The 25,632-nt window shown below is 41.3% G+C and overlaps 1 protein-coding gene across 4 annotated transcripts; it reads right to left on the bottom strand.

Moving 5' to 3' along the window:
* Positions 1–439: 439 nt before the first annotated feature.
* On the bottom strand, positions 440–24,308 carry ahr1b (aryl hydrocarbon receptor 1b). 4 transcript variants are annotated; one of them, XM_074627122.1, is made up of 12 exons: positions 24,060–24,308; positions 22,940–23,117; positions 22,176–22,378; positions 17,363–17,472; positions 15,184–15,273; positions 13,506–13,632; positions 13,198–13,334; positions 10,537–10,742; positions 10,297–10,406; positions 8,614–8,755; positions 7,074–8,532; positions 440–4,253 (listed from the first exon to the last, which is right to left on the bottom strand). In XM_074627122.1, the coding sequence occupies exons 2-12, from the start codon at positions 22,978–22,980 to the stop codon at positions 4,107–4,109; spliced, it is 2,772 nt and encodes a 923-aa protein (XP_074483223.1). In that variant the 5' UTR covers positions 22,981–23,117; positions 24,060–24,308; the 3' UTR covers positions 440–4,106. The 4 variants fall into 4 exon arrangements, with proteins under 4 accessions (XP_074483223.1, XP_074483225.1, XP_074483224.1 ...); XM_074627124.1 differs by having other exon boundaries at positions 22,176–22,363; XM_074627123.1 differs by having other exon boundaries at positions 22,940–23,016.
* Between the last annotated feature and the right edge of the window lie 1,324 nt (positions 24,309–25,632).

Genomic DNA, 25,632 nt, shown 5'->3' with positions numbered 1-25,632 from the left:
ACACATTGGTCACAATGATTTAAAAAAGTAATGTCTGTGTAAAAACTATATATCTTACTCATTATTTTAAACTCTTGATGTCAGTTTCTGCAACTAAAATCCATTTAATCTGTAAATGACTGTTATTATTCAACCAGACCAGGGTTAAAAGTCCAGGTGCCAGTCCAGTTTTTGAGGTTGACATGTTTTTAATCTGCGTTCTTGTGAATTTCTTACCTAACCTTCCTGTAATTCCTGTCACAGTTTGGCTGGCTGGCTACTCTGCATACTGCCTGAAGGACAGGTTGATTGGTTGATTGGTTGGGGGATGAACAGGTGAGCAGCTCAGGTGGTGGTTGAGGTGGGGAACTACAGTGACAGCTGGTGGGCAGGTGAGGAATGTCAGGCTCTGAAAAGACAGGAGATGAGTGAGCACAATCAGACAGAGGAGACGATTCAGTGTGATTGCACAAAATCCTTTATTTCCAGGATCCAAGAGCACATTTTCAACACACGGCTCAAAGACAAACTGCATTTTTAAAAAGTTTTGTTTACATACAGCTACAACCTTCAGTGATAAAAGTAGCAAAATAAAGTCTGTGTGCTTTTAAAAAAATGAACCACGACAAAACAGCGTACGGAGAGTTTGGTTCCAAAGTTGAGTTTGACTCGACAAAATGAAAATACAAAACAATTAACAGTCACTTTAAAATGTTATCTGGTGGACAAAGTGGATAAAAAAAGATTTATATGTAAAATGTAGCTCAAGTGCTTTGAAATATACTGAAAGATGGACAGGCTTACCGTTATGGCACCGTTTTAGTTTTGAGCTAAAGTGACAAACATGACATGAAGATAAAACACAACAATATTCATACAACATGGAGTCATAAAATGCTTTTTTCTACAAGACTACTTTCAGTGCTGGAGAAAGAGTTTGTAAGAGCAGTGCTTGCAACAACACCATTAGAAAACACAGTTATATACACACACACAACCATTTTGTTTGTTTTTAAAGCGCCTTGGAAAATGATTGTCATTTTATAATCTTTCATACAGCATTTGATCTCACAACTGGTTTAAATATTCTGTTTTATAAGAAAAGTCAGTTTACAAAAAAATTGCAAAGACAAAAAACAAAGAGGCAAATCTGTAAATGCGTTTCGTCGTTGTGACGTTCGTCATCAGCTAATGCTACCAAAATCCACAAATCACTTTTCAGCACCTTTTTTTATAGTGAAATAAAAGCTTCATGTTACAGTTTACACAAGACATTCAACAATGGAGCAACTGCAGACACATGTGTGTTCACATGTTTCTCATTTGGTTTTTGAGTCGGTGCTAAATGCTAAATGCTGTCCAGTCTGTCGTCCAGCTTCTTTAATGCTGCGTTCATGTCGCATCAGAACTGAGCTAGTTTAACATGGTTTGTTCAAATCAATCAGCACGTATATATAACTTCTTATAAATGTAAACGATCATTTTGATTTGAAATCAAATTTTTAGACACATATTATTTTCATCTAGAAAAAGAAAAGACTCCACACATGTTAATTACAATTTGCTTAAACATAATATCCAGTTAAGAAGCTGCATCTGTTATTTACAGTTAAAGGGATAGTTTGGATGTTTTGAAGTCGGGTTGTATGAGGTACTTATCCATAGTCAGTGTGTTACCTACAGTAGATGGTGGACTGATTGACAAAAACATTAATTTTACCTCTCAGAACATGCGGGGTCGCTGGTTTACCGCCGCCTAGATTGGTTAGTTTGTTCGTGTTATTGTGTGACTTCTGAACTAACCCTTTAAAACACCAAAGTCACACAATAACACAAACTAACTAACCGATCGAGGCGGCGGTAGACCAGCAACTCCCGTGTTCTGCGAGGTCAAATGAATGAAATTGTCAAAGGAGTCTGGTGATTTGAAGAGAGTTCAGTTTCCCATCGGAGAGGGAAGCGGTGAAAATATTCTAAATATGGCGTACACTTGATTCATTGAGTTTTAGGTGTCTAAAAACTCCATCTGCTGTGGGTAATACACTGACTATAGAAAGGTACTTCATACAAGCTTATTTCATCCAAACTATCCCTTTAATCTGACATGACATGAACGCAGCATGAGCTCTCATGTCCCACTGATGGACGCCGGAGTCCAGGTTATGATTCTTCAAGAGGGAATCGGGTTTCGTGATATTGTTTAGAGAATGTCTGGTGACACGTTTGTTTGACAAAAACAAAGACAACAAAGACACAATACTGTCTTCATGACAGCTGTGTTAAAGTCTCCGTTTTGAAGTAGGACATTTTCAAACCCTTCGTACATGTAGTGGCTTTAACAGAAGTTGAAATGCATCATTTCTGCATTAGAGCTATCTGCTAAGCCTGGCCGGGTTAGCATGGTTTGGTTTGAGTCTCCAACTAATACTACGGATCAAGGAGCACTTTCACTTTGCTTCTGATCTTTACTTTAAATTGGTTTACACACATAAACATAATGGCCAGAGATTAAAATAAAAAACCCACTGTTTCCTACATTGAAGTGCGTATATATTCTCTCAATCATTTGTGATCACAGGTAAACAAACACTTGAGAAATACTTCCATGCGCTTCCTCTTCAGCCTTCAGTTGTAATCTATTATTTACAATTAGGTCCTTAATGGATTACTGTGTGCATGTAAGTGCACTCAGTGTTTCCCACGTGACGCGACTGCAGGATAAAGTAAGCGGGGGTCGGACTGGCCGAGGCCGCCGAGACAAGGCATTAACGGGAGATTTTCACACTGTCTCCGGTCAGGAAACTAAAATGCTTTTTAATGTTGGATTTCAGTGCCACTGACGGACAAATCAGATCCTTTCTGATTATGTCTCTAATATTAAGTAAGTGCACAACATCATTGTAAACCTCCAGTAGGTTAAAATGCAGCATTAGGATAAACGCGGTGAACAAATCAAAACGTTCTGATTTTAAACTTCGACCATCTGTTTGAATCTCATCTCAACAATATTAACCATAAGAATGAAATGCTGTTTTGTCGACATGTAAAGCACCAGGGCGAACGACATCTCCTAACCCTACAGGTCACCTACATCTACGAACATTTAAATAATCTGTTGGTGCGTTCAGCCCAAATCTCATCTCTACGGTTCCCTCTCCACATGATTCCCCTATACGGAAAAACAAGCAGATTATCAGTACAGTGAAAGCAGCTTGTTCTTATACAAATGTAATCTTGAAGTTAAAGTTTGTGAGTGTTATTTCCACACACACAAATGTTCTCAATCAAAATACTGTAGAGACATTATATATCTCCATCGGTGGTGGTTTTCATTCAGCCCATTAACTGCAAATCTATTGTTTAAATATAACTGCAGACCATTCTTCAAAGCATACCGTCTTTTTTTAGGGTATAATATTACAAATCAAGTAGCAGACATGAAGCTTGGTTGTGATATTAGAGCAAGTCAATCTTATGCAGCTTTATTTATTTGTCAAAGGGTACGTTGTTAACCAACAGCTACTTGTAAAGTAGGAATCTTAAAGCGTACAGTGTGCTTTAGGAAATAGTCAGCAGTAATGGGAAGGATGCACATTATTAGAGTGAGTTCATTTGAATAGTCCGGTGCTGAAACTCTGCTTTCTATTATATTATATGGTGCTACAACATTTGTAGTGATCCAGCAAAAAGTAAGTCATTGTTCTTTTTATCAACTGAGTTATTGGAGTATCAGCATGGGATGATACAGCTAGAGAGAGACCGGTCTCTCTTGTCTTCAGGACTTTAACCGTGTCTATACAGATCAGAAAGTGATGAGCTCCTATCAGGTACGTGCTCCAGCAAACTGGAAACACCTGACTGACAACAAAGAGCACGAGTCTTATCCAAACATACAAATGTAACTTTCAGTGAGCGCACGACTAGCAATATTATAATACGCAGTGTGACAGACACAAACACGTCTTTCCCTGTCGGTTCTCCGAGTAGTGATGTCGGACTAAAGGATGAGACACCAAAACAGAGAGAACCTGATATAAAGTCTTTCTGTAATTGTTGAATAAAAAAGATGTGTCCTTGTGTACCTTCTCTTCTCTTCTAGCCTCCTCGGATGCTCTGCCATCATCCTATCAGAGGAAAAATCCTGATTTCTGGGGGTCCTGCAGGGTGGGGAGTCCGTCTGGGATGTCGCCCGTCGCCACTCCATTTCCATTGGGCATGAGACACGTCCTGATGTACGCTGCGTTGGTGGCACTGAGGAGGCAACCGTTCTCCAGCTGGAAAAACAAAGTGGTCACATTTTAAAGATGGTGTTCCGTCTATTTATGTTTTTAGTTTATTTCTGTCACAATTTCTGCTTGTGAAAAGTCTCATTTTGATTTTATAACCACTTAAAAACAAAGAGTGTTGCCATAAAGAACCACTGACGGGTACGGCTTGCTCTTCATGACCCTGAATATTGTATAACATGTTGAGAATAATAGCTCTATTATTTCATGCACTTTCTTCTGATATACTATTATAAATGATAATTGTGTATTTATTGTGAGCATTTTCATCACAATCTCCTTTCTTTGAGAGAATGCTCAGTATTTCCCTCCTGCTGCGCTGCACTTTCACACAGATGATGTACATTTTCTTCACAGTCTATAAACTACAGTAGCGCCGTGCTTCTATCCGAGCTGAGAATAGTCCTCCCCCTCCACCCTGCGTTCACAGCATTAGGTAATGATGACAGTCAAATTGTAGGTCAGCACTGCTCATGCTTGACTGGCCAGCCTGCCAGTATTTTTCTTTCAGCGACAGTCAGTGACCCTGAAGAATAACAGTGGAGGCTGAATGGGGCGGGGATGAATGGATGCCTGCCGGGGTCGTCCATCTCTGGGGCCGACCTTATTCTATTCATTATTGTACTCTTCCTCACTACTGCCTCTTTGCTCTTCTTTCCTCTCTCCGGCCCATTCTCTCATATTTCATTACATCTCCTTTGTTATCCCGCCGTGGAACAATTAACACTGAATAATAGAAAGAAAATCTGATCTTTGATCGAACAAATCATGATTTTGACTTCATGAAAGTGTCATGAACACATATAGAGTAACAATATCCCATAATCGACAAGCAGGTTATAATATTCCTCACAGAGCAAAAGTAGTTTAAGTGAGACTTAAACTACTTTGTTATGTTTTTTTAACCAATAGGAAGACTGGCCTTTGTTGGAGCTCACAGCTACGTTAACAATGCCGACTTGTTCTACAGGGACAGAGAAGTAAACCAGACAGCTCCTGGTTTAAATCCTGCTTCAAACTTCAATTTGGCAGCGTTGATTGGCGAGGTCTCGTTACCTCGTTATGTTTTACGATGGGAATTTCTCTGGACCACCAGCTACGCGTTTCGTCTTTGTACTCTAACTGATTAGCGTTTTTTAAGGATGACATTCCCCAGCCCTCACTGCTCTGTCATTACAGGGAAACGTTTTTGTTGGACTTTAAAGACAAATTCCTGCTTCCCCTGCACATTATATACCGTCTCATTAAGCAACCCAAATAATGTGAGTTTATGCTGGGCTGCGGTGGGTCTGACGGTGCATCAAGATCCCTACAATTACATTTGAAATAGCTTATATAGCAGATATTCTTAAAATGTTCCTTTTAATGTAAGTTACAACTATTAGGGCCATGAAAAAAACAGAAACAGATTAATTATCTTCAATTAAACTTTTATCAGGTCTGTTCTAACGCCATAAGTATATGGTATATGTTCAAAAAGGACTGGATGAAAAACAATCAAAATTCAGCGGAGAATTGAAAGTATTTCTGAGTGGAAGGTTATTTCATGCAAGTTTGACACAGAAATATTCAGCATAAATCAAACAGAACTTCTCCTGAAAGGCTAATAAAACCCCACGTCTTCTCCAGACAGAGAATAGATTGTAGTGGCCTCTATTCTGAGACTGCGCTGCTCTGACCCATCTCCCCCTCGTCTTATTTACATGGCATGTCTGGTCGCATCATCACAGTTTACACTGAGCTCCATGCCAGCCCGGGGCCTCTGTGTGCTGACTCGGAAAAAGATCCATTTTCATGACAGTGAAAGAGAACAGCGCAGGGTTGAAGGGTTGTAGATTCCACAGCCCTCGGTTTGTTGACGTTCACTGATATTTGAGGGCAACGCAGACTTCGGGCCTCGTCAGTGGGCTAGGATCAAGAGTTTGGCTCCCAGACCAAACAGCTCTGAGGAGAGCTGGCAGCTTGAGTCGTTTTTAAGATGGTGAGAAGGACAAGAGAAAGACAGAACAGGCCTGACACAAGACAGAAGGTCTTAGCGGGACTCAGGATGACTGTTAAAGGAGCATTACTCACCTCCTCATGGACATGCTGCACAAGCCCTGTTTTCATGCGACTAGTATAAATTACCCTCCAACCTCTGTGTTTAATGAAACTCGCTGCAGGATAATGAAACCCGCACAAATCACTGTCGTCCTGGATTTGACTCTATGAAGCCAAGATTTAGTAATGACACGTTTTGACTGACAGAAGAACAAAATGCTTGTTTAGAAAGAAAAGAAACACATTTTTTACAAGTCACTTAAAGACCCTGAAATGATATTTCACTAACCAGCTTCTTACTCTGTCCCTTTCTGCCAGTGTTATGAACAGTTGTGGTTATTTCACAAGGCAGATTACTGTACTTGTGTAATATAAAAAATTATTTAAAAACCATTTTTTTTCAGGGGCTTTAATGTTTTTTGGTAATATTACCAATCAAATGCAAATAGGACTACAGTTACTGTCCTAACAGCCAGTGTTTGGTCTGACTGATGTCCAAAGCCCTCTCTGAAAAGCAATTGTATAACTGAGGGAAATCAATAATTAGATCTCGTTCTAGTTCTGCTTTCATTAGATGATTATCTAATGGAATCATTTTCTAGGGAACTTATGAAAAGGTGTTACTTTCACACATTTGCGCTTGCTTAATTCTTGAATGAAAAATTAAACTTCAGCCTAGACAGGATTAAAATGACTACAGAGGGACATGTTGAGACAGATTCTACGCTCTGACCGCATCACTTCAGTTTCCTGCTCTCGGTCTCTTACCTTGCTGTGAGTGGAGTCCTGTGTGGTGGTGTTGAACATGCTGTAGGCCTCTAATGACGGCAGGCTGTGCTGTGGCTGGGACAGACCCAGTAACTGCTCTAACTCCAGTGCAGAGCTCTGGGTGGGACACTGGGGCAAACAGGATGGTGGAACCTGAGTCTGCTGCAACATCAGCTGGTGTTTCTGGTGACCCTGCAGCTGGTAGGGACGAGTGGCGGCCACCAAACTCTGGTAGTGGCATACGTCCGGTGTGGTCACGCCATTCAGCACTGTGCCACCTGCGTGTGCCATGTTGGAGAGGTTGTAACCTGTGTGGCCGACCTCCACGTTTGGTGGAAAGGCTGTGTGTCCGTTTGGGATGTAAGATCCGTTTGTTGCGAGTCCGAGCTGATTCTGGAAACCAGGCAGCAAGGCGCTCGGGCTGCTAACCTGCTGATGGGACTGGAGGTGGACCGAGCGCGGGTCCTGCTGAAGCTGCCACTGTTGACTCGATTCCAGAAGCGAGTTAATGTGTTTATGTTCACCGTTCAGCTGCGAGGCTTTGAGTACAGTATGTGGGTGATGATGGGCGCGGTTGTTGGGGTGATGGTGGTAAGGAATCCCTGTTCCAGGTTGGGAGACAGACTGAATCTGTTGAGATTTCATCAGCTCACCTGCACTGATGTGTTGCTGCATCTGTTGCGACAGCTGGATGATGGGCAGAGCTGGAGGGACAGCAGGTGTGAGGCACGCCTGTGGCTGCTGGGATATGCTTTGGGCTGGGTCCGGTGGACGAGTCGAAGGTCCAAATCCACCTCTGTCTCCTTGTTCTAGCCCCTCTGCCCCACTTTCCAGTGAGTCGTGGATGTAGGAGAGGATTTCGTTGTTGGTGAGAAGGTCAGTAAGTGTTGGGATGTGGTTGGGGCCCAGCTCCACCTGGATCATCCTCTCGTCCAGCAGCAGGAGCTCCAGGTCTTCAGCATTTAGGCCCAGGTTCTCCAGGGCGTTAAAGAGCTCACTGTTGGAGCACGTTTCCTCTCCGTCCAGGGACAGAGAGTCCAAAGTGGCTAGCAGTGGGTCATAACTGGATGTTTTGCTAGTGCATCTCCCCGTCTCCCCGTTAGATGTGATATGCCAGCTGTCGCCACTTAACAAGCCACTAAAGCCGTCACTGTCATCTTGCTGCTCGCTAAAAAGGCTGCTGTGGTAAGACATCTTAGGCTCTGTGTCCGGCTGGCAGACATACACAGACTCATCCTGGCTCATCAGCGCTCCCAGCAGGGACTTTGGGTCCAGGTCATCTGAAGAGCTCTTGTCCAGTTTGCCTTTCTTGGACTTGCTGCCTTTGGCTTTGCCCTGGAAGGAATCGGGGAAGCCGTGCAATGGATAACCGGTGTGGTAGAGCATCGCCTCTCCGGTGGCGAAGGTGAAGGGAAGGTGCATCGATCGCTTCCTCAGGTGTTCCCCCCCTTCCTCATCCCTGCGGAAATACGTGTTACAGAGAAGAAATTAACAAATAAATTAGCTCAAACTCAAAAATCAAGCTTCGTCGTCCACTTACACCAAGGGCCTCTGGGTGGCGATGATGTAGTCTGGCTTGCCGTTCTTGTAGACGAGCCTTGCGTTGGCCTGGACCCACTTCCACCGGTTGTCCTTGGTGAGCAGCCTGAAGACGGTGAGGCCGCTCTCGCCCGTCTTCATCACTGGAATCACATCAGACGAGACATCAGAGGCTCCGTGTCGCTGCAGTTTACGCTCTGTACGCCCCGCAGTGTGCACACACTCACCCTGCATTTGCTCAGTCGGGCGTGCTGCTGTGGTGGAGGCTACATGCTGATGTTCACTTTGGCTACATGCACATGTTACAAGTCCTGTTTGCACACACTGACGCAGCCCAACACACATACACGCACCATCACATCCTTCTACGCCCGGTCCCTCATCTCCACGTCTCAGTGTTGTGTCTGTCGGTGTGTGTAATTGTGGTGCAGGTCATGTTTCTGTGCTGTCTAGTTTCTAAACAAGCTTCATAGTGAAGCACAAAACCAGTGGAACGCTGCTTCCTGTACATTGTGAATATACCAGTTCAACAGTTAACATGTGTTCATCATTACTGTCTTCTTCGTCTCACTGATGAATCCCAAAAGAATTTCATTAGCTTTTCTGTCAACAGAGAGTTTTATGGTTTCACTTCACAATCTGATCAATTCTACAATCTATTTATTGTCAATCTGTGTATGATTTATAAACTGGATCTAGTCCAGATCAGAGTAGACCAGCCAGAAAACATCCAGCATGATGGATATTATTAATTATAGTAGTATTAAGAATTTTCACTTGCACTGTACTGTGATGTTGTTAAGGCGTTAGGGACCATTGTGTCACACTTGTGTCGTGAAGTGTTGTAATGTGTGTGCATATGCATGGTAGTATATCGTTCTTTATTTTAAAATGCTAATAATCCCCATTTTTACTAATTGTATCGGGTAATCTGATTTCGTATTTTTTCTGTAACTGTAATGGAATAGTTACCTTTTTTTGCATCCTAATTACGAAACGCTCTTCCATGTAATCCGTCTAAATCTATAATGTTACTTTATCAAACTGTCACTTTCAGCAGAACCAAAACGGACAAATTAGGAGTTTTCTAGTGTGGCTTCACTTTGTTTTACTTTCCTCATAATCTGAGGGATTACAGGAGTAAACGTCTGTATTCTGCATCTCTACTGATATATCTTTAAAATGGCATCACGTGGAAACCCGCCTTCCCATCTGTGCGTGCATTAGAGCATGTATGCATCTCTGTGTTTCCAAATGCATATGCATGTATTTCTGTTTCTGTATGCATGACTACATGCATACAGAATGTGTCTTTGTGAGCGAGCGTGTCTGGTAGCAGCGCGTTGAGGGCGCCATGGTTACGACTAACCGGGTCATCCGGTACACGAGGTAAGTAGGACACTTGACTCTCGCTGGGAGATTTCCTCCATCACCAACAGACGCACACAGCGATTGTTTGTTTGTTTGCTGCGTGTGTTACAAATGTAATGTTGAGCCAAACATGAGACATACAATACACATACACAATATATACTGTACGGATCCTAGATGGGTGGAAAGCTGCAAAAGTCACATTTTTGTGCTGTTAAAAAAGCCAATAAATCAGCTTGATCTAATTAACATCACTCTCCTAAAGTAGTGATCTGAAGTCTCATGAAGTTGACTGCGAACAGCTGTGACTTACTTCGGACATGATTTTCGGCGCAGTACAGCATGTCGGCAGCATGAATGAACTGGTAACCCGAACCTCGAACTCTCAGCTCCGCCTCGGTGTAGCCCAGAACAATTTTACCCCTGAAAAACATCAGATACACACAAGAATTACAATTGCTAATTGAGTTGAAAGCAATTGTGGAGCTCCATTCCAGCATTTACAAAATAAATAAACAACATTCAGTAAATGTGAAGTTTGGAGAGTACGTACTTTGCGTCGCAGGCCATGGGTGTGAAGTCAAGCTTGTGTTTGGTCCTGAAGATCATGTTCCTGGTCCTGATTTCCAGGATGGCCGGAGGCTGGAGGGGTGTGGCGATGGCGAACAGGGCCAGCTGAGGTGGGATACTCCCCTCGCTGTCGCACTTCTGACGGCTCTGACCGTGGAGGAACTTGAGTCGGCCCTGGATGTTCAACGCCTGAGAGGAGCGCACATAAATTACAAATAAGATGAAAAGAGAAAGCTGTGAATATCTTTCCTGAATCTTCCTCTTGTCCCTCTGAGACTATTACATGAAGTTCCACAGCAGACGAGCGAGTGCTGTTTCTTTTCTCCCTGTCGAGCACCATCAGTCTTATTTATCCTGCTGGGTAATGAAGAGAGCGATACCACTTCAGTACACTGTAAACACACTGGGCCCACTGGTGTCTCTTACTGGAAACCCTCCAGCTGCTCTCCCTCTGGTCACATGACTCGCTGTACACTGTTTGAAAACAGTACTTAAGTGACTGGGACTTCACGCATGACTGATAATCATCCAAACTAAGGCTCACGGTACTGTTCTTAGACAAATCATTGGTCTCACAATAATCTGTGACCTTTATAATATTCATGTATGTGGCCAAGATCAACACATACAAAGTCAATTTAAATCTTTGACAACAGCGAACAACTCAGTTGTTGTTGACCGTGACCAACATACTGTATCTATAAAACTCATGAGATCTGGGTTTGTAGCTAATTCGGCATGTAAATTGATAATTTCAAGCAGACAAAGCCTATTTGATTTATTGACCTGGTGGCCTTTCCTCATGCTTCATCATAAAGCCAAACTTTGGATTAGCATGAAATTTGCTGTGCACAGTCATGCTCCCAAGATTAGATGTTGTGGCATTTCATCTAGTACTCCCCTCAGGGAAACATTTGTGTATCTCCTAATAAACAATGCTTGTTGGGCTCATTTTGGTGACACAATGTCCTTTCTACTAATTCTTACAAGGTTGGGTGAGCATTCCTTTGGAAGCCCAATATTCATGTTAATGATGTTTTGACCCTGCAGCGACAGGCGACACCACGTACCTTTAAGCAAAGAGCACACACTTGGCGGCTTGACCCGACTTTACATCTACATTGAATCTGCTAAGGTTAAACTGCCGTGGCTGGCCCCACTGGATGCCATGTCCCTACTTATCTAACTCCACTATTCAAGCTCAGGAACAAAGAAGACATTTACCAGCTACGGACATTACCAAGCCAGCAGCTACCGGCACAACAATCGAGGCAAATCCAAAACATTACTACAAACATGTACTTTCTGTAAGCCTCAATGTCTTGTCAGTGAAACATGAATGCAGGCTAAATTAACTGCTGGAACCTGAAACACTTGGAGAATGATCTGACTTTGTATTTCTAGGGAGCATTTATAAGTTTTCTGGGGATGTCTGGAGCTAGCAGCTAGTTACACGTCGCTGGTTTTGTTTTTGTATCATGACTCCGTCCTTCTCATCTAAATGTGTCTGATGATGAAAATATCTGTGAAAATAACAGAAACCACCACGCAGAGGGTTTCCTTTCAAAGCCTGAAACACTTTCTCCTGTCTGCTGTCCTCCTCTCACCCTGTGGCATCTCGTGTGAGGACCCCCACCTCCTCTGTTAGCTCTGGTTAATTGACCTTGGTGGGTTTAAGGGCCTGCAGCCGTGATGTCAGGAATCTAGCCCTGAATAGCAGGAGGGATTACGAAAAACAAAGCCATAGCGACCGGTAGACAGAAGCAGAAACCTGGCTTAATGCTCACGCAAACGCAGTGGGAGGGAGGAGAGAGAGATGCAGGTTCGAACCCCTTCACGAGAGCTGCTGGAGGTTCCTTGAGCAGGACGATGAATCCTCAACTTCAGCTTTCAGGCAAAAGAAGTAATAAAGAAATGACCCTAACCATGTCAGTAACTTTCCTCTACTGACAAAGGTCAGTCCCTGCCTTCAACCGCATTACTATACAAAATACAAAATCCACAAATGTCTCTCAAGTATTAGCAGAGTGTTCAACTAATAAATTATAAAAAAAGATGTGTTTCAGAGGTTACATTTATGAAAATAGAAAACATAGAAAAAAATCCTCATAAATGAGAAACTGAAATTATCAAACGTTTGGCATCTTGATAAATGATGAATTTTATCTATATCGTTGCAGAACAATGTGTGTATGTCCTCTTAAGTGCCTTGCTCATGGGGGACCCTGCCCAAGTTTTCCCAGCAGGTTTAAGGGATTTTTCGCTGCCACTGAACCACAGCGTGTTTTTCTCCATCTGGAGCTAATTGTCTTAGTGAAAGTAGCAGTGGCCGGTCTGGAGCTACCAACCCTGACTAAGCAAGTTCCCCCTCTGCTCTGGGAGGATTAAGGCCCTTTTCCCCACGACCCCGAGGCTCTCTTAAGGCGGATTACAGGAGTAAATGGTGGCTTCTGATCGCTGAGGGACTCTGAAGTGGCACGCCATACTGCTAGCAGCACCAATGGGCCTAGAAGCACCACAAGCCTCAAATATGGATTCATTTTTATCACTTTATTTGACTAGGAAAGTGCATATCAATAATCTAATGTTAAAATGGGTTGTGTATATATTGTGTGTATCCGTATTATTGAAATTTCAGTCTTACCAGGAAGCCGGAGGAGTTGTCCAACAAACAGCGGAAGCGGCAGACGAAGCCTCTCTCCAGGAAGGAGGAGTTCTCAGGTGGAAGCTGGTCGGGTTTGTAGCTCACCAGGCAGGAAGAGGTCGACACCGACTCGCCATCTGAAGACATCAAATAATAACTAATAACATTTATTTCTTCATTATACTCACCATGACATTTGTAATGCAGTAGCGTGATGTTTGTGTCGTCTGCTGTACCAAGTTTTACACCGATTAGAACCGACACAGCATGGAGATACTGCTGAACTGAATGGTCTTCAGTTTACAGACCTGTTAAGGGATCCGTGGGGGGGCCGAGGCTGGCAGGGGGTGCGAGGGCCCAGTGCAGGTTGCTCCTGAACTCCTGCTGGTCTTCAGTGTGGATCAGATCAAACACACTCTGGTGCATCACGTCGGTCTGACAGGAAAACACAATATACAGTGAGTGGGTGAGGAACATTTTACCTGTTTTAGAAAAATACAACTTTGAACATGAGACGGCACGAGTTGAGACAGATGTTTTGTTGAAGCAGTCACTGTCAGCAGGTACCCTGAGGGGTGCGTTTGATTCCGTTTGCTTTGAAGTGGAGCCAAAAGAAATCAAGTGTCGCTGAAAATTTGATTCAAATAGTTGAACCAGAGCCAAAGACCCGCAGTGACCCTGATATCCCTCGCCCAGACCCAGCATGACCTGGCTGAGGACCAGAGTGGAACCACCCGATCAAACTCAGGTCACCAAAAAGGAATTTTGACAGGCAGAAGTGTTACGTGAAATACTTCTCCAACAAGAAAAGGAGAAGGGGAGTTATTGTTCTCATTGACTGTATTTGGGCTTTATGCAGCCGGATTATTGGCTCTTGAAGCAAAGGTTGTGCTAAGCAAGATGTGACTAGGCTAAGAAGGAGTCTGCTTACTTTAGCTTAGCTCAAGACAATCAAACAACCACTGTGGCAACCCCCTCAGTCAAATGAAATGGGACAAGGGTGTATTCTTTCTTAGAGATGTTAAAGCTTTACTATCTCTCATGACTCTTGTATGTGCTGTCTTGACTCTATTTGTTACATGGTTGTTGGTTGTTTCTGTGTGCTGGTTGTCTGACTATGAATGTTCCTGTTCTCAGCAGCCTTTTAACCTGGGTGTTGTTTTGCTCCTTCTTCCTCAGTTGTGTCGTGTTTTCTGGGTGTTACAACAGCTTGTTTGTTTCCAAACACTCGTGAACACACGTGAGCAGAGACGGCAGCTTCACCACCGATTTGGGTTTGTTTGGTAAATGCATGGTGACGCGCCTCAGGTGGACGGGGAAATGAGGGGTGAGAGGTGATGTTTACACCTATCTGTGTGTGTGTGTGTGTGTGTGTGTGTACGAAAGGCATGTGTATACATAGCCTGCATTTAGATGGTGTGTCTGTGTGTATGTAAGTGTGTGTCAGACAGACAGACAGACACTTTGGATAATTTGATAATCACATTCTCCAAAATGAAATTAGACTGGAGGTGGCGGCAATTCCTTGCGAAGCCAATTGGATTAAAGCTCCCGCTCCATATGTGCGTTTGTTTCAATCCTCAGGGCACTCGGACGATGTGTTCACTTGCTGCTCTCAGGGTCCGCTTGTCATGAAGTCACATGACCCAGAAGTTGCCCATTTATTGGAAAGTGTTTAAGAAATCAAGGAGGACTTTGGAGGTGTTAACTTCAGTTGAGAACACATGAAGAAATATCTGAACAAGAGCATCACACAAAACTTTATTTAGTTCTGCAGTAGCTACGTCCTCTACCCTCATTTCCTATTGGTCCTGTGTTTCCTCTCTTGCTGGACCAACAGAAATGTTTTCAGGAGTCTGAATGAATGAAACAAGGCAAACTAAAGGTGGAGACAACACATAACCTAAAGAGTAAAGTAGAATAAGAATAGGCCGGTGGGTTGAGATAAGCGACTCGTTGTTTTAGAAATGTACAGGAAGGTTTTACCTGATGGAAGCCGAGGTAATCCTGGATGGTGTGAGAACAGAAGAAGACGATTCCCTCAGCTGTCACTACCAGGACGAAGCCGTTAAGGGCCTGCAGAGAGACAACGTATTGCTTGTGTAACATTTATAATGATTATAATCGTGTTGGTCACTAAAGTAAACCCTCATATTCAATTTTACAGCAGTCAGCCCATTACATTTAAAGTTGAAACGTCTGTTAAGCATGAACATCCACAGCAAATATCATTTCAATCTGAACTGTAGTTGTAGACTGAGCTACATTTAGGACACCAGTCACTGGTGATTAGGATATCAAATGCTAAAGTGTTAGCATGTTTGCAAGCCAAACATATCAACAGATGCACTATTTTACATTTCACAAGATTTGACTTGTTCAGAAGAAATTACCAGGCTAGTATCAGATCGCAGTGAGAACAAACAAGGAAGGAAGAGAAGAAATGGGACTGGAGATAGAATAAGAGAAGACAAAATAAAAAAACAGGGATGAGACTTCTCCCCCCGGGCAGAAAGAGCGGAAGACAAGGAGGAGAGGCTGGAGCTGAGTGGAGAGGAGGAGGAGGAGGGAGGAGAAGGAGGTCAGACTCAGTACTGAATGACTAACACCTCCATCATCGCTCCTCCTCTCCCTCCTCCAGCCTCGGGGCTCGGTGAGGAGGTGATGACACTGTGTCCCGACACGGCAAAGAGTCACAGCGGCATCCTGCCTGCATCCGCACACACCTCAGTGATGAGGATGAGGATGAGGATGAGGATGAGGATGAGGATGAGGATAACCTCCGTAGGAATCCAGGCGTTATCCGAACAGACACCAATACGCTGCTCAGTTCCACATCACATGGTTTTTTAAGATTTACATCGCTGCTGTAGGGTCAAAACATTACATGTCCTTTCGAAATCTCTTTTAAAATCCATTACATGAAGTCAAAAATTCATTATCATCAGGCTGAAAACAAGACAGCTTCTCTTAGCTCATGTTAATCAGTACCCATTATTCTGCCAAAATCTGCATGTGACCACACCCAACACACACAACCACACACTACACACACATGAACACACACACAGTATGCAGCGGAGTGCAGTGGCATACAGGCACTGTGTATAAATATTTACTGTAGATTCATGTGTTTGTTGTCTCTGTCAGATGACAACCCCATGTGAGCGAGCACAGGGAAACTCTCTGTACCTGTCTCAGTATTTACCATAGAAGAAGACTCACTGGTCTAGAAGTGGACGGTATGAAGGCACGAGGGCTGTGTTGGAGATTTGGTGATATACTGTAAAATATCCAAGAATACTTTAAATGCTTTTAGTTGATTTCCACCTCCAGCAACACACACATCCTCCATCCAAACCCCCCTCACTTCAATAATAGATGTGTTCACCGGCTCTGTATAATTCATGGGCCAGTCGGTGTCCGTAATGGAACAGAGCAGCTGAAGGCAGGAAGCTGCTGATCCTTGATTCTTCACTGTTGCAGTGACCCATTTACTCAGCTGGGATCAATACATTGATCAATGAACTGATTTAGGGCAGAGAAACCTAACCTGACCCTGTCAGATGGTTTGTTTCACAGAATCCTCTGAGAAGCCGTCAGTGGAAAAGGGCTGGCACTTTCAGAGGATGCTTTGCAGGTGATTGGATGAACCATCTGTCAATCAAACTAACGAAAGTGAAACTAACTGAAGGTGAAAACATTGCCATACTTTACACGCTCAGTGCCGTTCTTTGCTCTTCTTTCAATGACTCCAGTTCTGATAGAAGTGATGCTTTTGCAGCATGTACGCTAACTTTTCAACTGATCTACAACTGTTGTTGTTGTTGTTGTTGTTGTGTGCAGACTCTTCTCATGATGCATGGAAAAAAGCCACAACTAACTCAGAGCCTCAGAGGTCGTCAGTGGTTAGACGATAGCTACTTGACTGTGCCTAGTCGCATATAAAATCCAGATGTAAACAAGCCCAAGACACACTGAGGAAGAATAGTGATCTAACCACTGAACACAGACTCTATCCAGATGTTTATAAAGTGTAAATACATCTGTTCAGTTGAGCCACATTCATTAACTCCAAACCACATTAACTACAACGCCAGCCATGATTAAAGACAGATCAGGAAAACCTGTTTACAGATGATGGAAGTGTAAACATGACACCAACCTGCAGCAGCAGCTCCCCCTCAGGTATGCGACCATCCACAGACGCTTTGCTGTCATCACTGTGATCGCTGCTCTTCTTCAGGCCGTTAGACAGCTGGTTCTTCAGCGCCACTACAGAGAGACAAACAGAGAGAGTAAGTTAGTGACGGACATTAATCCAGTAAAAATATCACTGTTAGTCAGACACAAATCAGTTTGCAGACGTCTCTAAAAATCCCATCACAGAAATCTGTTATCATGTTATAAATATTAGCTTATCATATGTTGGCTGATAAATAACAAAAAAAAATCCCTGATTCTATAAGATCCTTTATGCCAGTATAGACGGAAACATGGGTCCCAGATTCATGATTAAAAAGTGCTTCTGACATCTGCTCACAGAAGTATCAGACAAGAGGCTGTTGTAGTTTCGGGATCATGTCTGCGTTTGGGTCCAGGGTCGTCTTTTATTATTGTTTTTACAAGCAAAAGAAAGTGTTCTGATTTAAATCTGTATCTTGAGGATTTTTCTATAATCTGAGGTGCTAAGGAACCTCCCCAGTTGAAATTGTTCATTCATTATCATTTGGAAATGATTAATAAGATTACTGGACTTTATCCTTTCCAGTTGCATCCAGGCAAAGAAGCTGATTTGAAGAGGACTGAAGCACAGATGGAGAGAGGGGGAGGAAAGCCTGAGGGAGTACGACCAGCAGGATAGGCAAAATATTTTCTGTTTCACTTCATTAGCATGCAAATAAACCGATAAAAACACTGGCGTTTCAAAGTGTATTGACAGTTATTGTGACTAAAACATTTCCTGTACAGTCAGCCAGACAAACAGGGGCTTCTCTGTGACCTCTGACCCCTGAGACAAAAACATGGAGGCCAACCCGGTGCCTTTGACCCCGGGGGTAAAGTGAGTTTAAGTGGGTTGAGTCTGAAGAACACAAAGAGCTTCTCTGAAGACATTAATGGAAGAGGAAGTCTCTGAGCGCTGCACACAATACTGAGGCCGAAGGTTCGACCACTTAAACAGCTTCTTCTGATCGTGACCCAAATTCCACGCCGGGATCAATAAAGCTCCATCGTCCATCAGTTTATTATCATTAATGGAGTCTTTGTGTCCAGCAGTTTCAGGGTTAACTGCACTTAGAATTTATGGTATGGTATAAAGTAAATGATTAGATAAATGACTTTATCTAAAAGAAAGTCTCCTCATATAAAAATAAAATCCTCACTAAGCTGCAGCCAAACCTTTTTCTGTTGGTGACGGTGTGAGAGAGAGAGAGAGAGAGAGAGAGAGAGAGAGAGAGAGAGAGAGAGCAGGAAAAGCATGTCGACTATCAATAATTAAGAGCTAGAAGGGGTGGAGGGGATATTTAGCGCCCTGACGTCATGAACGGGAGCCGGCGGCAAGAAAAAACACCCCGAGGCGAATGGGAGGAGGAGGGGACATCTGTTGGCACAACAAGGACACCAACAGCCAATAAAGACATCACAACAGACGCTCTCAGTCCTCCGACTCGCTTTACAGATAGGAAACATAAAGGAAGCTCCATACATCACACAGAGGGAGTCCACGTTGGCTAAGACCATGAGCAGTCCACAAGCTTTACTACGATGTTACTTAACCAGAGAAACAGCTCATATAGCAATGACTGAGAGACAGCAGCTTTGTTTCTAACACTAACCCTTTGCAGACATTCATAAAACCTAATCTGAACTAAACACAACAGCTACTCATCAACCTGCAGCAGCCACAGAAAGTATCTTCTGCAGTCTCGTCAGTCAGTCCGGAGGGACAATGACACAAACAATGACCCGTCTAATCCAGCTACTCATCGCCATGACCGAAATACATTTTTCAAAGGTTCAACCGAGTGCAGCGGCGGGGCTGAGGGGAGGAGAGCATCCCCTAAATGACAACATCGACAACAGAGATCTGCAAACTACAATGTGTTTGTGGGTGTTGGGCTTGAAGAGGTTTAAATATTCATGAAGGATCTTGAACACTTTATTTGACTATTTGAATTATCCTCTATCTAGGCAGTTTAAAATATAGTTTTAATACCTGAATTTATTGAAACATTGCACATATTGAGAGGTAAGGAAATACTGATTGTCTCCATGGGAAAATAAACAGCGAGGAAACAGCATGTGACAGAGGTAGGAAATAATAGAAAACACTGTTGTATTACATAAGGAACCACTAATCTGCTTTGAACACTTGGCAGATGGCTTCACATGGAGACAGATGTGGACTAACTAACACACACTGGACTGACACCAGTCTGACCACTGCACCACCACACCTCCTCCAGACTGGACTCTCAGCGATCAATAAAAGGAAATACTCTTATTTGAACTTCAGTGGATGGATGTGAATACACAGTTATGTCCTTTATGAATAAAGTTTATATTTCAAGTAAAGTTTCTCTGGTGCAGCAGAGGAGAAGTGATCGGTGTAAATGTGATAACAACTGAACCGTAGAGTGCATCAGTTTTTGCCAGACGTCCTGAACGCAGCATCAAGTCTTCACAGACCTCCACAGAAATATATTTGGCGTTTCCTTCTCCTGCATTTGCTGCTACATGAGGTGGAAAAGAGTCTGATACAGAAAGAAACACAAGACAAGCTTTGGAGAGCTGAAAGTTCATTTTAAATCTACACAAAGTCTGAGATCTTGGGAGGAGAACATGGCTTTCTGACTCTAGTCAACAGTTGTGTTTGTTAATTAGACATTTTGAGTTAATAAGAAAAGTTTTTTGGTGTGTAACCTCACCTATTTTTTCCATATACTTCCAGAGAGTGACACAAACATGGGGACTGACTAAAGTTATGTCTAACTCAGCTCGCAGGTTAAATACATGATGGATTACACTGTAAGAAAAAATAAAAACAAGTTTTTTTTGTGAGGTTGTGGGAGTCAAAAGTTGAAAAGTGGGCGCCTGTGTCCCCCCTTCTTTCTTCAAAAGGTCTGTAAAGTGGCCGTGAGTGGATTATCTGGCCGTGTTTTTATTCTCCGAGGCTTTCATCTCCTCCTCCCACCTCCTCTCTGCAGTCTCTCCAGACCTACATTACTGTGTGACTGAGACTTTGGGACAAGGGTCGACTCGTGGCCACGGGCAAGAGGAGCTGACCTACAATACATTGAGGCTGTATTAAGACATTACGATGAGAGGGGGTCGTCCAGGGTTCATGCACTTACACAGAGATGGGTCTGCTGGCCTGTTTCTGCAGGGTCAGCGTGGAACAACGACGTCTAATGTGTTTTTAAGCAGACAGCCTGTTTAGGGCTTTGATAGGCTGCTGTTCAGCTGACCTACAACAATTTACGGGGTGCCTAACTCTTCTGCATTTATTTACTTTTTCTAACCCATTCATCATTTGATTCTGGAGAACTTTAGGTTTCAGTCTGGTTCATTTAAAGTCCCAGTTTTATATTTGCTTTGTCTGATAATGGGTGAATTTACCAGAATCTCTGGCAGCTCAAACTGGCATTTCATGCACGTAAATAAAACAATTTACACCCTTTGAGAGACGTAACTGATCAGATTTAGTTGCAGCTTTGAGATGCATATTGTCACATTATTATTGTTAAATATTATAGCTCAACATTTTATGACACTCTCAGTTGTAAACATTGTGAGACTGGTTTAAAAAAGCATGCCAAACATCTGAAATGTGTACTGGAAGTAGTTAGAGCAGTTAATCATTGAGCCTCCTGTAGTAGATTCAGATAATCCACACCTTCAGTGAGGTTTAAGGATTTCTGAAGGCTGTTTGTTGCTTTTGGACGGACTAACACTCACAATCTGTGAACACATTCAGCACACACAAACACACACACACCTACATCCCCCAAATCCATCTGCTATGCCTGTAAGCCTGCTAACCCCTCCACAAAGCCACTTCACCACTTCTTAAACAGAGTTCTCACAGACAGCCCAGTCACAAAGGTCACGACCTCTAAACCCCAAAAAATATAATATATATATATATATATATATATATATATATATATATATATAGGGTTTTGGCTTCACTACACGGTATGAATTCTTATTATTATTAACAGCAAGCAGCTGCTGAGAGGCTGTGTGGACTTCACAGCACGTCTGTGTATAATATCCACAATATGCGAATGTCAGATGTGATAGGATGGATATACGAACAAAAAACACAAAGAAGACATATTTTTTGGGGATGAAATAGTTATGCATATATTATACATTTAACTCAAGACTGTGAAATTCTTTATAATGGTGTATTTGCGATTTTTCTTTTAGCCAAACAAAGTCTCAAATATGAGGAGAACAAGAGGGACATTACTGTCTGTCTATATTGACATTATTGCCGGTTCAAATATGAACACTAAGGTTTTAGATTCCTGTTTACTCACATCTTTACACACCTGAAATAGCAGTTTTCAAATTTCCCAAATGATTCATTTCACAGTCTTGGCCTCCAGAAACTCATGACCTTCTTTCTTTTTACTTAAACCTTCCACCACTGTCTGTCTGTCTGTTTCAGTATTTCAGAAGGCAGGGAAGGAAAAGGGCAGAACAGCTGTTTCAAGACTACACACTGACATTTACCAGCTTCTCTTTCTTTCTCTATCTGTCTCAATTTCAAGATTCGTCATCGTCACCACTTTTAAACCCGTGCTGATGCTGCCAGAGTAGTTTAGAACCCACAACATGCTGCTTCCTGTTATCATTGTGTTATATTTCCTCATGTAGGAGTTTACATCTTCTGATGTCTAAGGTGATGTATGCAGCTGTGCAGCTACAGCGTCAACCTATATTTCATTAAATCTCGTGTTTCCTACCGGAGAAGAAGCTCTTGGTGCGGAGGAAGCTGACGCTGAGCCTCAGGATGGACAGTTTGTCCAGGCTGGAGATGACGTCTTCAGGAAAGGGCAGCAGGCTGGCGAGCCGGTCCAGCTCTGAGTTCAGGCGGTCGCGGTGGCGTTTGGACGGGTTGGACTTGGCGACTTCAGTTGGGGTCGGTTTGACTCTGGACGTAGAGAGACTGTGATATTTTAAATTTTTCTCATTATCAAGTGAATAATTATCACAAATAGGTTTATAACTGTGGAGCAAATACTGATGTTATATTGCCATTCAAAACAGATCTATACAATCTAGATCCCAACGCTTCCAAAGAAACCAAAAGTGTGAGGCTGATTTTGGGGATGATCTGGGAGTTGTTTATTTTCTACTTAAATAGGATTATTCACATATTTATGACTTTCATAACACTTGTTTTTTAGTGTGGTGCTAATTAGCATTATTGTCCAATATTGGATATTGGTATGGATATGCATGTATGTTTATTTACATGTGTTTATGTTTATTAAAATGATAATAATACTATTACTAACTTTCATTTAATTTGATTTATACATTCAAATTTAATTAATAGTGTTAAAATCAAGCTATTTTCTATTATATATAGACCTTCCATATGAATGTTGCTCAATAGATTGTCTTCAATAACTGTAATAAGAGATTGTCTTGAATGACCAGAGTCAATGTCATTAAGTTAGTTGATGAAAACAACTTTATTATAATTAATAAACCACTAACTCACCCCTTCTGCGCCGGTTTTCTTCTTTTCCGTCCAGCATACATGTTGTTGTTGTTGTTGTTGATTTATTCACAGTGAAGCTGGAGGAAATCCATAAACTTATAATAGACAAGCTCCAGACAGTAGAATCCAGTAGAAACCAGTAGCACTCGCAGGGATCAGAAGCATCTGCTTTCATTAACTGACAGACAGGAAACTGCTTTAAGCTAACATATACATTTATATATCCCCAACCGTTACTTTAAGTCGTAATATTACAAGAATAAAGTAATAACTTTACGAGAAAAAAGTCGTAATATTACGAGAATAAAGTCATAACTTTACGAGAAAAAAGTCGTAATATTACGAAAATTAAGTCATAACTTTCCGAGAAAAACGTTGTAATATTACGAGAATAAAGTCGTAACTTTACAAGAAAAAAGTCGTAATATTACAAGAATAAAGTCGTAACTTTAAGACAAAAAAGTCGTAATATTACGAGAATAAAGTCGTAACTTTACAAGAAAAAAGTCGTAATATTACAAGAATAAAGTCGTAACTTTATGACAAAAAAGTTGTAATATTATTAGAATAAAGTCGTAACTTTACGAGAAAAAAGTCAAAATATTACGAAAATAAAGTCGTAACTTTACGAGAAAAAAGTAAAAATATTACCAGAATAAAGTCGTAACTTTACGTGAAAAAAGTCGTAATATTACGAGAATAAAGTCGTAACTTTACGTGAAAAAAGTCGTAATATTACGAGAATAAAGTCGTAACTTTAGGAGAAAAAAGTCGCAATTTTACGAGAATAAAGCCGTAACTTTACGAGAAAAAAGTCGTAACTTAACGAGAAAAAAAGTCATAAGTTTACGAAAAAAGTCATAACTTTACGAAAAAGAAGTCGTAACTTAACGAGAAAACAAGTCATAATATTACGAGAATAAAGTCATAACTTAACAAGAAAAAAAGCCATAATATTACGAGAATAAAGTCATAAAATAATAATAAATAAATAATAAATAAATAAAAAATAAAATAATAAATTTAAATATCCCCAACTGTTACTGTAAGTCGTAACATTACGAGAATAAAGTCATAACTTTACGAAAAAACAGTAAATTCAGACGCACTGTGAACTCACTGTGAAACAGACGCACTGGAGCTCTCAGGACCATCACAGGAGGACTAGCGCTCCGGTTATCCGTCCATGTTGCTCCACCGGGGCGACAAATTCCGCGGATGTTCCTCAATAAAAAACAACCAGATGAACTTCACATCCTGAGGACGAAGTTCAGCTCCAAAAACCGTTCAAATGAACCCAGTAAAGTGAAATGTTCTCCCTCCTCGTCCTCTCCTCCCGGAGCTCTCTGCTGCTGCTGCTGCTCTCCTCTCTCTCTCTCTCCTCTCTCTCTCCTCCGGACCAGCTGCGCGCAACCCGGGCACTGATTTGACGTCGGGAGCGCGCAGCAGGTCAAAGGTCACGTCAGGAAAAAAACATGCACATTTAGGTAAATTTTTTTACATAATTTTATAAGTAAAATTTTGACTTAAGATAATTTTATAAGTAAAAAACATGACTTTATATAATTTTATAAGTACAAAATATGACTTTATATAATTTTACAAGTAAAAAATATGACTTTAAGTCATTTTATGAGTAAATAATATGGATTGAGATCACTTCACAAGTACACAATATGACTTTTTATAATTTTATAAGTAAAAAATATGACTTAAGATAATTTTATAAGATTTTATAATTAAAAAAAATACACAAACTACAAGACTTCGCTGACAGTATTACGATACGATGTTGTCTTGCCGTAATATAAGTAATATATTACGAGCCTGCCATCTTCTAATATTAGCTCTGATTATTTTATTTATGTAATATCAGTAGTATTTAAATGTAAAGTAGTCGGTAAACTAGCTACAACCTCAGATAAATCTAAATAATATCATCCAGATAATGAGTTTTCACGCCCTCTTGTGGCCACGGTCGGTAACTACAACTACATTAATATCAAGTTAACTTCCTGTTTCAAAATAAAACTTTTATAAAAGATTGGAGTGATTATTTTTGTACAAAATCATTATGAGGGACTTGTTATATATCAGTAGTACTGTATTAATATTTTAATTAACACCTAGATTGGGTGTCATTTTGTATAAAAGCCCCCCATAATGATTTATACAGTAGTTCAGAGCAAATTAATGTATTTCCTCACTTTACTTTTATTTAAAGTGACATTATGCAACTTTTAAAATTAAAAAAATTAAAAAATTAAAAGTTGAATTAATAAAACATAAAATGCAAATAATAAACTTTTAAGACATAACTAAAGATATTATACACAAAACATATTACCAGCTTATAAAAGTGCAGTATGTTTAATTTCTATAGACGAACCAATGGTATATAAAGGAGTTAAAATTGGCTCAATCTTGACTAATTAAAACATTAAAATGAAGCTTGCTGATGCGTCATAATCCATAAATATAATATACTGTATTTATTTGTATTTTTTTTTATATCTTTGCAGTAAGTTAAGACTGTGAGTACTTCTTATTATAGGATATGTTATTGCCTTCTATGAGTTTATTAATCTAAAAATGTTAAATGTCACACCCGCTGGATACATGTCCTGCTTTTGTTTTCATTTTGTTTTAGTTTTTCAGCAGTTTGGTCATCTTAGTCGACTTGGTTTGTAATG

The sequence above is a fragment of the Sebastes fasciatus genome, chromosome 24 (assembly GCF_043250625.1).
Source record: "Sebastes fasciatus isolate fSebFas1 chromosome 24, fSebFas1.pri, whole genome shotgun sequence".
Taxonomy (NCBI): Eukaryota; Metazoa; Chordata; class Actinopteri; order Perciformes; family Sebastidae; genus Sebastes; species Sebastes fasciatus.
This window is presented reverse-complemented; position numbering and strand designations above follow the sequence as displayed.